The 14,616-nt window shown below is 35.3% G+C and overlaps 1 protein-coding gene across 1 annotated transcript in view; it reads left to right on the plus strand.

Moving 5' to 3' along the window:
* Positions 1-1,356: 1,356 nt before the first annotated feature.
* The window catches only part of LOC110445790 (transient receptor potential-gamma protein-like), a 65,205-nt gene continuing 51,945 nt past the window's right edge, over positions 1,357-14,616 (plus strand). Inside the window, exon 1 of the mRNA XM_021490579.1 lies at positions 1,357-2,283. Coding sequence (XP_021346254.1) covers positions 2,242-2,283 — 42 coding nt within the window. The 5' untranslated portion in view covers positions 1,357-2,241. The remainder of the gene's footprint in view (positions 2,284-14,616) is intronic.

Raw genomic sequence — 14,616 nt, forward strand, 5'->3', positions numbered from 1 at the left:
TAAGGATTATGTCTGTGGCATAACATACAGATTCTGTATATCCTATTCCTGACTATCTCCTGGTCCCTAGTTCCTCGTCCCTGACTACCTCCTGGTCCCTGGTCCCTGACTATCTCCTGGTCCCTAGTTCCTCGTCCCTGACTACCTCCTGGTCCCTGGTCCCTGGTCCCTGACTATCTCCTGGTCCCTGACTATTTCCTGGTCCCTGGTCCCTGACTATTTCCTGGTCCCTGGTCCCTGACTATTTCCTGGTCCCTGGTAACTGACAATCTCCTGGTCTCTGCATGGTCCCTGGTCCCTGACTACCTCCTGGTCCCTGAATATCTCCTGGTCCTGGTCCCTAACAATCTGCAGGTGCCTGGTCCCTGACTATCTCCTGGTCACTGGTCCCTAGTTCTTAGTCCCTCACTATCTCCTGGTCACTGGTCCCTAGTTCCTAGTCCCAGACTACCTCCTGGTCACTGGTCCCTAGTTCTTAGTCCCTGACTAACTCCTGGTCCCAGGTCCTTAGTTCCTGGTCTTACACATATACAACTAAAGGACTGGACTAGACAGACTATTATCATACTGTATATCAATAATGTGTTACACTATAAAGTGCCCTTTATAAAGTTGATAAAATCACTTATTCAAGCTGGATAGGACAATGGTATGATTACTGTAATAGCTCAGTGTGTTAGTATGTACGGTGGTGACAGATGCTGTTAAGAACAGATTATTGATGAAATATTGAAGGAAAGTGTCAGGTGTGGATACCAGGACAAACACCTGTAGGCCACCTTTTACACAGACACCGACTGTCACCAAAGACACAAGGAAATGAAGAATCAGAATCAGACATCAGGGGAGGAAACAAAACCTGTGGCCTAGAACTGAGACTTTAGTACAGAACATTAGCTGCCTGATGGTGCAGTGAGAGGGCCTGAAGTCCATCATCTATACCACCACCACCACCACCACTACCACCTGTAGCTCAGCTCTATCTGACAGCAGCCTCCAGGGTGTGTTCACAGCAGTGAAAATCCTAATGTTAAAACAGAATTAGGGAGCAAACAATGTGTGAGAGATTTTAATTAGTGGATTTTATAGGTCAGGGGTTGCTCATTATTGCACCTGAACAAAGAGAACACTGGGTGCAGATCCTCTAACAGTAACCAGGCCTCTGGACTCTGTATTACTCTCCCTAATGGAACCTATCGAGGTGCAGTGATTTGATAGGTGTGCTTTACCCAGGCAGTCTGGAGCTGTACATGCAGATGATTAGAGGATTAGGAGGAACTGAGGAGGTCTATAGATGAGAGAGAGGAAGATAATGTTTAGGACGACAATAGACACTGTGATGAAGAACCACATGTAGATAGGTGGTGTTACAGGGTATAACAATCCTACCCTATCTCCAGGGAGTCGAGGAGTTGACTTCTTAACACTGCAACACAAGCCCAGTCTCTGGACAACAGACTGTGAAACATGTTTGTATAGGTCTAAAGACTGTCCATTAATGTGGTGATATTCCTGTGTCAAACCCGTTACATCTCCAGCTATCAATGGATAGCCTGATTTTATATGGCTGAGTGTACAGAATATATTGGTAAACCTGATTCTGACGATGAAACCTGAAATCCCATGTTTGAACATTGCTACAGTGTGTAACAGCATCTGTTGAAGTGTCTGTCAGTTGTCCAACTGTGGGTATTGCTTGTGTGTGCTACTGGGTGACTGCTGCCACAATAGACATGTCCTACCACCAGCACAGCCGCCGAGTGTCGCCGAGTGTCGTGTAAAGTGGTGATTACTATGTAGCGACCTGTCACACCAGTTGGCTGGATGATCACACGTGTACAGAATACAAAAATCTTCAGGTCTATCCAGCTCACGTAAAACAATCAGGGGACAGTCGTACGCTGGATTTCTGTCACACAATTCCTGTGTCATCCCCATTATCATTGTACCATATGTCAGCATCCAGCGCAATAATTGTGATGTAGCATTCGTTGTGTGACTGATGTTTGTGATGTAACATGCGTCGAGTGACCATGACGTTTGTTACATGATGTTAAGAATTGTGATGTTAAAATCTGTGCTGTGTGCATAGCGTGGACATGTGCATGTTTTCAACATGACAACTTAATTGTCCTTTGATGACACAGATTTACTCATGTTTTGAAATACGGATTAGTTGTGTCGTAAAGACCAATAAAGGGAAGTGAAGCAAGTGTTACTTCTTTATATGTGGATCTTAAGATGAGACGCCAGGATACTACCTCAAGCTCTGCTTCCTTCAAGGTATGGCCCATAAGTGTTTGTTACATCATATCAAAGAGTTATGTAATTATGTAGGTGTTTGTTGATAATTTCAAAAAGTTGTGGCGTCAAGAATTTAACTGACATATCTAGGTGTTTGTTACATCAAATTAAACAAGAATGTCAACTAGTATATATATAGTTTGTTACCTCAAAGTTGCAAGTTATATAAAAGTATTTATTATATCAAATTTGACAGTTACATCAAGGTGTTTATTATATCAAATTTGACAGTTACATCAAGGTGTTTATTATATCAAATTTGCCAGTTACATCAAGGTTGTTTGTTACATCAAATTTGACAGTTATATCAAGGTGTTTATTATATCAAATTTGACAGTTACATCAAGGTGTTTATTATATCAAATTTGCCAGTTACATCAAGGTTGTTTATTATATCAAATTTGACAGTTATATCAAGGTGTTTATTATATCAAATTTGACAGTTACATCAAGGTGTTTATTATATCAAATTTGCCAGTTACATCAAGGTTGTTTATTATATCAAATTTGACAGTTATATCAAGGTGTTTATTATATCAAATTTGACAGTTACATCAAGGTGTTTATTATATCAAATTTGCCAGTTACATCAAGGTTGTTTATTATATCAAATTGACAGTTACATCCGGTTGTTTCTTATATCAAATTTGACAGTTACATCCAGGTATTTATTATATCAAATTTGACAGTTATATAAAAGTATTTATTATATCAAATTTGACAGTTATATAAAAGTGTTTATTATATCAAATTTGCCAGTTACATCCGGTTGTTTATTATATCAAATTTGACAGTTACATCCAGGTATTTATTATATCAAATTTGACAGTTATATAAAAGTATTTATTATATCAAATTTGACAGTTATATAAAAGTGTTTATTATATCAAATTTGCCAGTTACATCCGGTTGTTTATTATATCAAATTTGACAGTTACATCCAGGTATTTATTATATCAAATTTGACAGTTATATAAAAGTATTTATTATATCAAATTTGACAGTTACATCAAGGTGTTTATTATATCAAATTTGCCAGTTACATCAAGGTTGTTTGTTACATCAAATTTGACAGTTATATCAAGGTGTTTATTATATCAAATTTGACAGTTACATCAAGGTGTTTATTATATCAAATTTGCCAGTTACATCAAGGTTGTTTATTATATCAAATTGACAGTTACATCCGGTTGTTTCTTATATCAAATTTGACAGTTACATCCAGGTATTTATTATATCAAATTTGACAGTTATATAAAAGTATTTATTATATCAAATTTGACAGTTATATAAAAGTGTTTATTATATCAAATTTGCCAGTTACATCCGGTTGTTTATTATATCAAATTTGACAGTTACATCCAGGTATTTATTATATCAAATTTGACAGTTATATAAAAGTATTTATTATATCAAATTTGACAGTTATATAAAAGTGTTTATTATATCAAATTTGCCAGTTACATCCGGTTGTTTATTATATCAAATTTGACAGTTACATCCAGGTATTTATTATATCAAATTTGACAGTTATATAAAAGTATTTATTATATCAAATTTGACAGTTACATCAAGGTGTTTATTATATCAAATTTGCCAGTTACATCAAGGTGTTTATTATATCAAATTTGCCAGTTACATCAAGGTTGTTTGTTACATCAAATTTGACAGTTATATCAAGGTGTTTATTATATCAAATTTGACAGTTACATCAAGGTGTTTATTATATCAAATTTGCCAGTTACATCAAGGTTGTTTATTATATCAAATTGACAGTTACATCCGGTTGTTTATTATATCAAATTTGACAGTTACATCCAGGTATTTATTATATCAAATTTGACAGTTATATAAAAGTATTTATTATATCAAATTTGACAGTTATATAAAAGTGTTTATTATATCAAATTTGCCAGTTACATCCGGTTGTTTATTATATCAAATTTGACAGTTACATCCAGGTATTTATTATATCAAATTTGACAGTTATATAAAAGTATTTATTATATCAAATTTGACAGTTATATAAAAGTGTTTATTATATCAAATTTGCCAGTTACATCCGGTTGTTTATTATATCAAATTTGACAGTTACATCCAGGTATTTATTATATCAAATTTGACAGTTATATAAAAGTATTTATTATATCAAATTTGACAGTTACATCAAAGTGTTTATTATATCAAATTTGCCAGTTACATCCGGTTGTTTATTATATCAAATTTGACAGTTACATCCAGGTATTTATTATATCAAATTTGACAGTTATATAAAAGTATTTATTATATCAAATTTGACAGTTACATCAAGGTGTTTATTATATATCAAATTTGCCAGTTACATCAAGGTGTTTATTATATCAAATTTGCCAGTTACATCAAGGTTGTTTGTTACATCAAATTTGACAGTTATATCAAGGTGTTTATTATATCAAATTTGACAGTTACATCAAGGTGTTTATTATATCAAATTTGCCAGTTACATCAAGGTTGTTTATTATATCAAATTGACAGTTACATCCGGTTGTTTATTATATCAAATTTGACAGTTACATCCAGGTATTTATTATATCAAATTTGACAGTTATATAAAAGTATTTATTATATCAAATTTGACAGTTATATAAAAGTGTTTATTATATCAAATTTGACAGTTATATCAAGGTGTTTATCAAATAAGATTTGACAATTATATCAAGGTGTTTATTATATCAAATTTGACAGTTATATCAAGGTGTTTATTATATCAAATTTGACAGTTATATCAAAGTGTTTATCAAATAAGATTTGACAAGTATATCAAGGTGTTATCAAATTTGACAGTTATATCAAGGTGTTTATCAAATCAAATTTGACAGTTATATCAAGGTGTTTATTATATCAAATTTTACAGTTACATCAAGGTGTTTGTTATATCAAATTTGCCAGTTACATCAAGGCGTTTATTATATCAAATTTGCCAGTTACATCAAGGTGTTTATTATATCAAATTTGCCAGATACATCAAGGTGTTTATTATATCAAATTTGACAGTTACATCAAGGTGTTTATTATATAAAATTTGACAGTTATATGAAGGTGTTTATTATATCAAATTTGCCAGTTATATCAAGGTGTTTATTATATCAAATTTGCCAGTTACATCAAGGTGTTTATTATATCAAATTTGACAGTTACATCAAGGTGTTTATTATATCAAATTTGACAGTTATATGAAGGTGTTTATTATATCAAATTTGCCAGTTATATCAAGGTGTTTATTATATCAAATTTGACAGTTACATCAAGGTGTTTATTATATCAAATTTGACAGTTATATCAAGGTGTTTATCAAATAAGATTTGACAATTATATCAAGGTGTTATCAAATTTGACAGTTATATCAAGTTGTTTATTATATCAAATTTGACAGTTATATCAAGGTGTTTATCAAATAAGATTTGACAATTATATCAAGGTGTTATCAAATTTGACAGTTATATCAAGGTGTTTATCAAATCAAATTTGACAGTTACATCAAGGTGTTTATTATATCAAATTTGCCAGTTATATCAAGATGTTTATTAAATCAAATTTGCCAGTTATATCAAGGTGTTTATCAAATAAGATTTGACAGTTATATCAAGGTGTTAATTATATCAAAATTGCCAGTTATATCAAGGTGTTTATTATATCAAATTTGACAGTTATATCAAGGTGTTTATTATATCAAATTTTACAGTTGCATCAAGGTGTTTAATATAATAAACTTGACAGTATAACAAATCTGACAAGTTTGTCAAAGTGCTTGTTACATCAAATCTGACAAGTTTGTCGAAGTGTTTGTTACATCAAATCTGACAAGTTTGTCGAAGTGTTTGTTACTTCAAATCTGACAAGTTTGTCAAAGTGCTTGTTACATCGAATCTGACAAGTTTGTCAAAGTGCTTGTTACATCAAATCTGACAAGTTTGTCAAAATGTTTGATACTTCAAATCTGACAAGTTTGTCGAAGTGCTTGTTACATCAGTTGTTTTTGTTCACCTTTCTATTTTACTTGGAGTTTGTGTACTTATTTCCCTGTTGTTTTAATTATTTCATTTTGGATACGCCTACTTATTTACCTGCTGTTAGTTATACCTAGCTGTAACTTGCATACCTATTTACCCTTTGTTAAATTTACATGGGATTTGTCTAATTTTACCTGGCACTTGTTACTTATTTACCTGGGACTTGTTAAGTCATACACTATTCATGGCATATATTCAGGTGTCATCTGATGTTGTTGCTGCTGATGCACACAATTACACTGGAATCAATAGCTGCCCTGTCTGTACCCTTGGGACCGTTTACATCGGGTGACGGAAAACGATGCCATTATCAAAATCAATATATAGTAAAAGTTATCATTGTTATTGTCAAATACTTGGTTGACATTATTTCTGTTGGTCTGGGGCTGTTTCTTTAAAGCCAACAAGGCTTGTAGCATGCTGCTCACTAATTTGATGATGAAAGAGAGTCAGGTGACATTTCTCATTTGGTGGCTAACCATCAATCTGGGATTGGCCATGTTTGCTCACAGAAATCCATAGGCACTTGACCATATTCTGTGATGAACATGTATTATAGACCTGAATGTTGATGAGGAGGCTGCAGAGACCTTACTACATCATCGTGATAGATTTACTGGAACTGATTATCGGAACTGATTATCGGAACTGATTATCAATCAGTGCTTCCAACAGCGGTTGGGTCAATCGTACATACTGAACCTGACCTTGTGGCCTAAGACTTGACTATTTGTCCAGTTGACAAAATACTTGACTGTGTATTCAAGTGACAGCAGACTTGACTGTGTATCCAGGTAACAACAGACTTGACTGTGTATCCAGGTGACAACAGACTTGACTGTGTATCCAGGTGACAACAGACTTGACCGTGTGTTCAGGTAACAACAGACTTGACCATGTGTCCAGGTGACAACAGACATGACCATGAGTCCAGGTAGCAACAGACTTGACCAGGTGTCCAGGTGACAACAGACTTGACCAGGTGTCCAGGTGACAACAGACTTGACTGTGTGTTCAGGTAACAACAGACTTGACCAGGTGTCCAGGTGACAACAGACTTGACCATGAGTTAAGGTAGCAACAGACTTGACTGTGTGTTCAGGTAACAACAGACTGGACCAGGTGTCCAGGTGACGACAGACTTGACTGTGTGTTTAGGTAACAACAGACTTGACAGTGTGTTCAGGTAACAACAGCATTGACCAGGAGTCCAGGTGACAACAGACTTGGCCATGAGTTAAGGTAGCAACAGACTTGACCATGTGTCCAGGTGACAACAGACATGACCATGACTCCAGGTAGCAACAGACTTGACCTGGTGTCCAGGTGACAACAGCCTTGACCGTGTGTTCAGGTAGCAACAGACTTGACTATGTGTTCAGGTAACAACAGGCTTGACTGTGTGTTCAGGTAACAACAGACTTGACCAGGTGTCCAGGTGACAACAGACTTGACAAGGTATCCAGGTGAAAACATGTCCACAGACACAGCTAATTGACAAGGTGATCACCTTAGACAAAACTCTGTGACCAGACACAATACTTTAATTTTCATTCAACTATAATCTTTTATATACCTAAAAACCAATTTTTAACAATTTATGAAAACTACACCATGAAATATGATAATCTAGCTGTACCATTTCTTAGGACTGCAGGGGTCAAATCAACCTCATTCAATTAAGAAATGTTTGTTCTACCTCAATAATGTTTTTGACCAAATTTTGTACATTCCACTCAGGCAATTATGGGGTATTAGCGTCTTAAAGCAAAATATCAGATAATTTTCCTCCCCCAATGAAGTTTAAGAAGCAAATTTGGTTGAAATTATCTCCGGCGTTGAGCAGGAGATGTGTTTTAAAGCAAATTTAGCTAAGTTCCCCTTCAGGGCCTTGCCCCCTGGCCTCAGGGGTCGAACCAACCTCATTTATTTAAGAAATGATTGCCCTTCCCTACTGATGCTTCAGACTAAGTTTGGTTGAAATTCTCTCTGGCATTTAGGAGGAGATGCGTTTTAAAGCAAATATTTTCGAACTAACCTCATTTATTTAGGAAATGATTGCACTCCCCAATGAAGTTTCAGAGCAAATTTGGTTAAATTCTTTTCTGGCAACTTGAGGAGGAGATACGTTTTAATGCAAAATTTTAGCTAAGTTCCCCTTCAGGGCCTCGCCCCCTAGCCTCAGGGGTCGAACCAACCTCATTTATTTAAGAAATGATTGCCCTCCCCTACTGATGCTTCAGACTAAGTTTGGTTGAAATTCTCTCTGGCATTTAGGAGGAGATGCGCTTTAAAGCAAATATTAGATAATTTTCCTCTTTGGGGCCCGGCCTTCCTAGCCTCAGGGGTCGAACCAACCTCATTTATTTAGGAAATGATTGCCCTCCCCCAATGAAGTTTCAGACCAAATTTGGTTAAATTCCTCTCTGGCAACTTGAGGAGGAGATGTGTTTTAATGCAAAAATTTACCTAAGTTCCCCTTCAGGGCCTCCCCCCTTGGCCTCTGGGGTCAAACCAATCTCATTTATTTAAGAAATGATTGCCCTCCCCTACTGATGTTTCAGACTAAGTTTGGTTGACATTGTCTCTGGCGTTTAGGAGGAGATGCGTTTTAAAGCAAATTCAGTTAAGTTCCCCTTCAGGGCCCTGCCCGAACCAATTGGCGTTTAGAAGTTGATTGGTTTTAAAGAAAAAGTTGACGGTGTTTTAAAGAAAAAGTTGACGACGGATGACGACAAACGATGGACAACGAACGCTGTGCCACGGCATAACCTCACTATATGGTCCTTTGGACCAGGTGAGCTAATAAGATCTAGAAGTGAAAAAAAGTGAAATAATTAGGATTGGAAACAGTGAAAGTAGATCTGGAAACACTGGGAAAATGTATTAGAACCAGATACACTGGAAAAGTAGAAGCGAAAAAAAAAAAAAAAGAATAAGTAACACTTGTAAAATGAATTATAAACAGTAGGAAAAGGAAGTAGAATACAATCAATACATCAGATGCAAAATAAAGTACAAGAAATTTACAGGTAATGCCTTCAGCATTCACCGGGAGGTTTTTGTCTCAAACAAGCAATTAATTTCCTTTGCCATCGTAAATCCTCAGTAATTGTCAGGCTTTTTAATCTTAAACAGATCCAGGATCTATGCAGCACCAATATGAATTTTGATTTTGATTGATTGGTTCCAGTTGATTTTCTTTTACAAAACTGACAATAATTGGCAGGAAAATTTGGCAGCAACAAGTTAAAGGAGGATGTAAATAACAGCAACAGAAGGTGGTAATATAAAATATGTTGATGGAACAAGGATGGGCAGTTTATACTAACACAAGTATAGGATTGTAGGTAGAGCTAGGATGGACCGAGTGAGTATATACTCACACTAATGTAGGAATGTGGGTAGAGCTAGGATGGACAGTATATACTCACACTAGTGTAGGAATGTGAGTAGAGCTAGGATGGACAGTATATACTCACTCTAGTGTAGGAATGTAGGTAGAGTTAGGATAGAGAGTATATACTCACACTAGTATAGGAATGTAGGAAGAGCTAGGATGGACAGTATATACTCGCACTAGTATAGGAATGTGGGTAGAGCTAGGATGGACTGTAAATACTCACACTAGTATAGGAATGTGGGTAGAGCTAGGATGGAGAGGATATACTCACACTAGTATAGGAATGTGGGTAGAGCTAGGATGGAGAGTATATACTCACACTAGTGTAGGAATGTGGCTAGAGCTAGGATGGACAGTATATACTCACTCTAGTGTAGGAATGTAGGTAGAGTTAGGATAGACAGTATATACTAACACTAGTATAGGAATGTAGGAAGAGCTAGGATGGACAGTATATACTCGCACTAGTGTAGGAATGTAGGTAGAGCTAGGATGGACAATATATACTCACACTAGTGTAGGAATGTGGCTAGAGCTAGGATGGACAGTATATACTCACACTAATGTAGGAATGTAGGTAGAGTTAGGATAGACAGTATATACTAACACTAGTATAGGAATGTAGGAAGAGCTAGGATGGACAGTATATACTCACACTAGTGTAGGAATGTAGGTAGAGTTAGGATAGACAGTATATACTCACACTAGTATAGGAATGTAGGAAGAGCTAGGATGGACAGTATATACTCACACTAGTATAGGAATGTGGGTAGAGCTAGGATGGACTGTGAATACTCACACTAGTATAGGAATGTGGGTAGAGCTAGGATGGAGAGTATATACTCACACTAGTATAGGAATGTGGGTAGAGCTAGGATGGACAGTATATACTCACACTAGTATAGGAATGTAGGTAGAGTTAGGATAGACAGTATATACTCACACTAGTGTAGGAATGTAGGTAGAGCTAGGATGGACAGTATATACTCACACTAGTATAGGAATGTGGGTAGAGCTAGGATGGACAGTATATACTCACACTAGTATAGGAATGTAGAGCTAGGATGGACAGTATATACTCACACTAGTATAGGAATGTAGGTAGAGTTAGGATAGACAATATATACTCATACTAGTGTAGGAATGTAGGTAGAGCTAGGATGGACAGTATATAATCACACTAGTGTAGGAATGTGGGTAGAGCTAAGATGGACAGTATATATATACTTGCTATATATAGTAAGTCGTCCTGTCCCGATTCAATGTAAACTAGGAATGTGGGTAGAGCTAGGATGAACATTAGGACAGTATATACTCACACTAGTATAGGAACGTGGGTAGAGCTAGGATGGACAGTATATCCTCACACTAGTATAGGAATGTGGGTAGAGCTAGGATGGACTGGACAGTATATACTCACACTAGTGCAGGAATGTGGATAGAGCTAGGATGGAAAGTATATACTCACACTAGTGTAGGAATGTGGGTAGAGCTAGGATGGACAGTATATATATACTTGCTATATATAGAAAGTCGTCCTGTCCCGATTCAATGTAAACACTGAGCAACTTCATTCTTTGACAGATTTTGGTCAAACTTTATTTATACAAAGGTCAAGTATGGGTATACATCGGACATCGTTGTATTTCAGGGATCCAAGGTCAAGGCCAAGGTCACACTTGCTATATATAGAAAATCATCAACTGATTCAATTTAAACACTTAGCAACTTCATTCTATATGTTATGGAGATGGTAATAACATACAGAAAAAACATAAGAATATTAAAATCAACTGTAAGTGTAGTACCTTGTATGTGTGCATGTTTCAAGGTATCAAGATCAAAGTGGTTGTAACTTTTTTTTTATAAACACTGACAGCGGGGGCCTTTATGTCTTACAGACATATTCTAGTTTTTATTAAAACTTGCAATGAATCTATACATTTCCTTGGGGACTACAAATTGTTAAGTTTTATCTGACTGTATTAGAAAAGAATTGGAGGGAACATTCAACCTGTGTCTGTCTCACTAATTAATTGCATGTCTCTCATTAATTACTTTTGTTTATTTACCACGAGTAACTTACTCCCGTTACATTACTTCATGGCCATGGTTATTCATGCATGATGATAAACTTCAGGGGTGATGTGTTGTGCAACTTCGAAAATCTCTCTCTCTCTTGATGTGTTATTTTATTGTAAATGTCTAATTTCTTGTAGTTTTGTGTCTTAGTTAATGCCTTACTGTGTCTTTATTAATATCTAGTTCTTGAACTGACATTTTATTGTGGTTATTTTATAACCTATTTCCTACAGTGTGATTTATCTGGAGGCAGACTTAAAAAACAAAAAGCACAAGCCTATTCTGCGACGTTCTCGACATGTTTTGCTGTGACATAATCTCGTAGCTGTATGTAATAATGTCTTGCTTTGCTCAGCTGAAGCTTCTACATGCAGACCAAACAATTGGAAATTGTTTAAATCAGTTATGAAAAGAATATTGATTTGTTTACTTTTCTTTATAATACTCACATATTTTTAGAATATTGAGGAATCTAAATACGTCAGAACTACACAAATGTGTAAATCTGGATGCTGCTGCTGAACATTGTACATGTACCAAGGTTACCAGACTTTTTCTGTAAATGCCATCAGATTTGCGCCATATTTCTTGCATCAGAGTAACACACCATATTTCTCTCCCACATATTATAAAATGTCTGCCTAATGGTGGAGAATGGAGCCTGTAGAGATGTACCCTAGTGGTGCTTCCGTTGTCCTGCTGACGGGCAACATGTCTCACACAGCTGCTCAGACTGAGTTAAAAAGGAACTTGGGTTTATCTTAGTACATCTAAACCAGATGGTATTTTTCTTGTGTAATAAGTTATTAAAGCCCTGGTAAAAATTCTTCATTAATGCTAATGTTTCAGATTATGATGTAACATTCAGCTTTATGATTTAATTAGTCACAACTAAATACCTTTATTTTTATGAAGTTTAGAGAAAAGAATTCTTACAAATAACTCATATATTTGAACAAGAAATATGTTAAGCAAAGTTAAAGGGCAGATTTGTAACATGGGTGTGAACAGCAGCAAATTATATGATACTGTTAACAGCAGCAAAATCAAAACAAACTAAAAGATAATCTTTTTAAAAAAAATGAAACGGAACAAAGCGAATTTAGTGCTCTTTGTTGACCAGGATTTCTGTTTTTTCATAATTTGTTCGCTACTTAACACCTAAGCTCAAATACTACAGGCATGATATACGTACAAAATAAAGATGGTCCGAGTCTTCATCCTGGCTCTCTCGACCAACAGTGTACAGTGTATCATCAGCTGAATTGTACAAGTCATATGACACTAGGAAATCTTAGAACCAAAAACAGCTCACCTGAAAATAGTTTATCCAAGATAGTTTTCTAAATAAAAGAATGTTAAACAAAATGTGCTTGTCCTAAAGTCCCATTGTAACAATGAAGGAGGAGATATTTGATGTTATTTTACTGAATGGTTAAGTTAAAAGCTGGATGTAAAATAATATTTAAGTAAGACCGTTACTTAATTGGAAATGTATTTTGTTCTATTTATTCCAAGTTACAGTTTCTATGCTCAAGAGTGTTAATTTTTGTGATGAAACTGTATGTGTTAGTCTATACCATAAAACCTTGTAGAAGTCCAGACAAGTTAATGGAGTGCTGGTGGAATTAGCCTCTGATGATAAAACAGCTAACATTAGGCAAGAGAAAGTAAAGGTTATTTATTTTGATGTAGCTTTATAAATAAATGTAACAATTTGGTTAAAATTTTCCTCATGAAATTCCCTGGAGAGAAGTTTAATGCGCATGCATGTCTTTAATATTCCTAGTGATACAGTTGTCGTATCAGACTTAAACAGGTTACTATAATCAGCTCAGGCGAGGTTTGTCTGACATTGAGAATATTTAGAAAGATAATCATCCTGGCTGTATACCAAATTAAGTGAATGTTACATATCAGTCGATGGTTAATCAGACAAATCTATTGTTTTGACAGTTTCAGACAATATAAAAGAACAGTTGTTAGACTAATACCAGGGGGAAATAACTGTTTTTGCTTTTACTGCAAAACCTAAATATTGTGCTGACGATCTTAAAAGCTCATGTGCTGTCTGTCTCTTGACCTCCCAATACCTTCTATATAATTATACATGTATCTGTCAAGTGATGAAAACTATCTCCATGCTGTGAAGCTCTGTTTGCTTAATGTCTCATCATTTCTCCAACAAAATAACACCAAAACATTTGTGATTGGCGAAAAATTGGCTCACTTTTTAGGAAGTGGCCGCAATTTTTTATTCATATTCTGAAAAATTTGGATAAAAAACTTCTTTTACTAATTCTTGATCTTAGTAACACATGATTTCGAAAAAATCCAATTATTTCTTCAAACAAATTAAAATGTCTATAAAATATAAGCAAAGGTGAGCGGAAGAAAAAACCATCCGCCAATAGTATACATATATGCAATGACAATAGTATACATATATGCAATGACAATAGTATACATATATGCAATGACAATAGTATAAATATATGCAGTGTCTGACAAAGACTCTAGTCACTGATCTTTGAGAATGTACATTCATATATCATTTGATAAATTTAAACAAGTAAATACAAACAAAAAACAGGGCGGGATGGGAGGGCAAGCACAAGATGTTGAAAATTCAAATAAATTGCTGCGACTGTATAAATAAAGATGGCGATCTTCTGAATTTTTTTTCTTCTAAATGTTTAGCTGCCAAGTTAAACTGACCAATGAGCTTTGACCTCTGATCTATGAACCCGGATGTGGCAATCGCCTTTTATGGGTTAG

The sequence above is a fragment of the Mizuhopecten yessoensis genome, unplaced genomic scaffold (assembly GCF_002113885.1).
Source record: "Mizuhopecten yessoensis strain PY_sf001 unplaced genomic scaffold, ASM211388v2 scaffold2369, whole genome shotgun sequence".
NCBI lineage: Eukaryota > Metazoa > Mollusca > Bivalvia > Pectinida > Pectinidae > Mizuhopecten > Mizuhopecten yessoensis.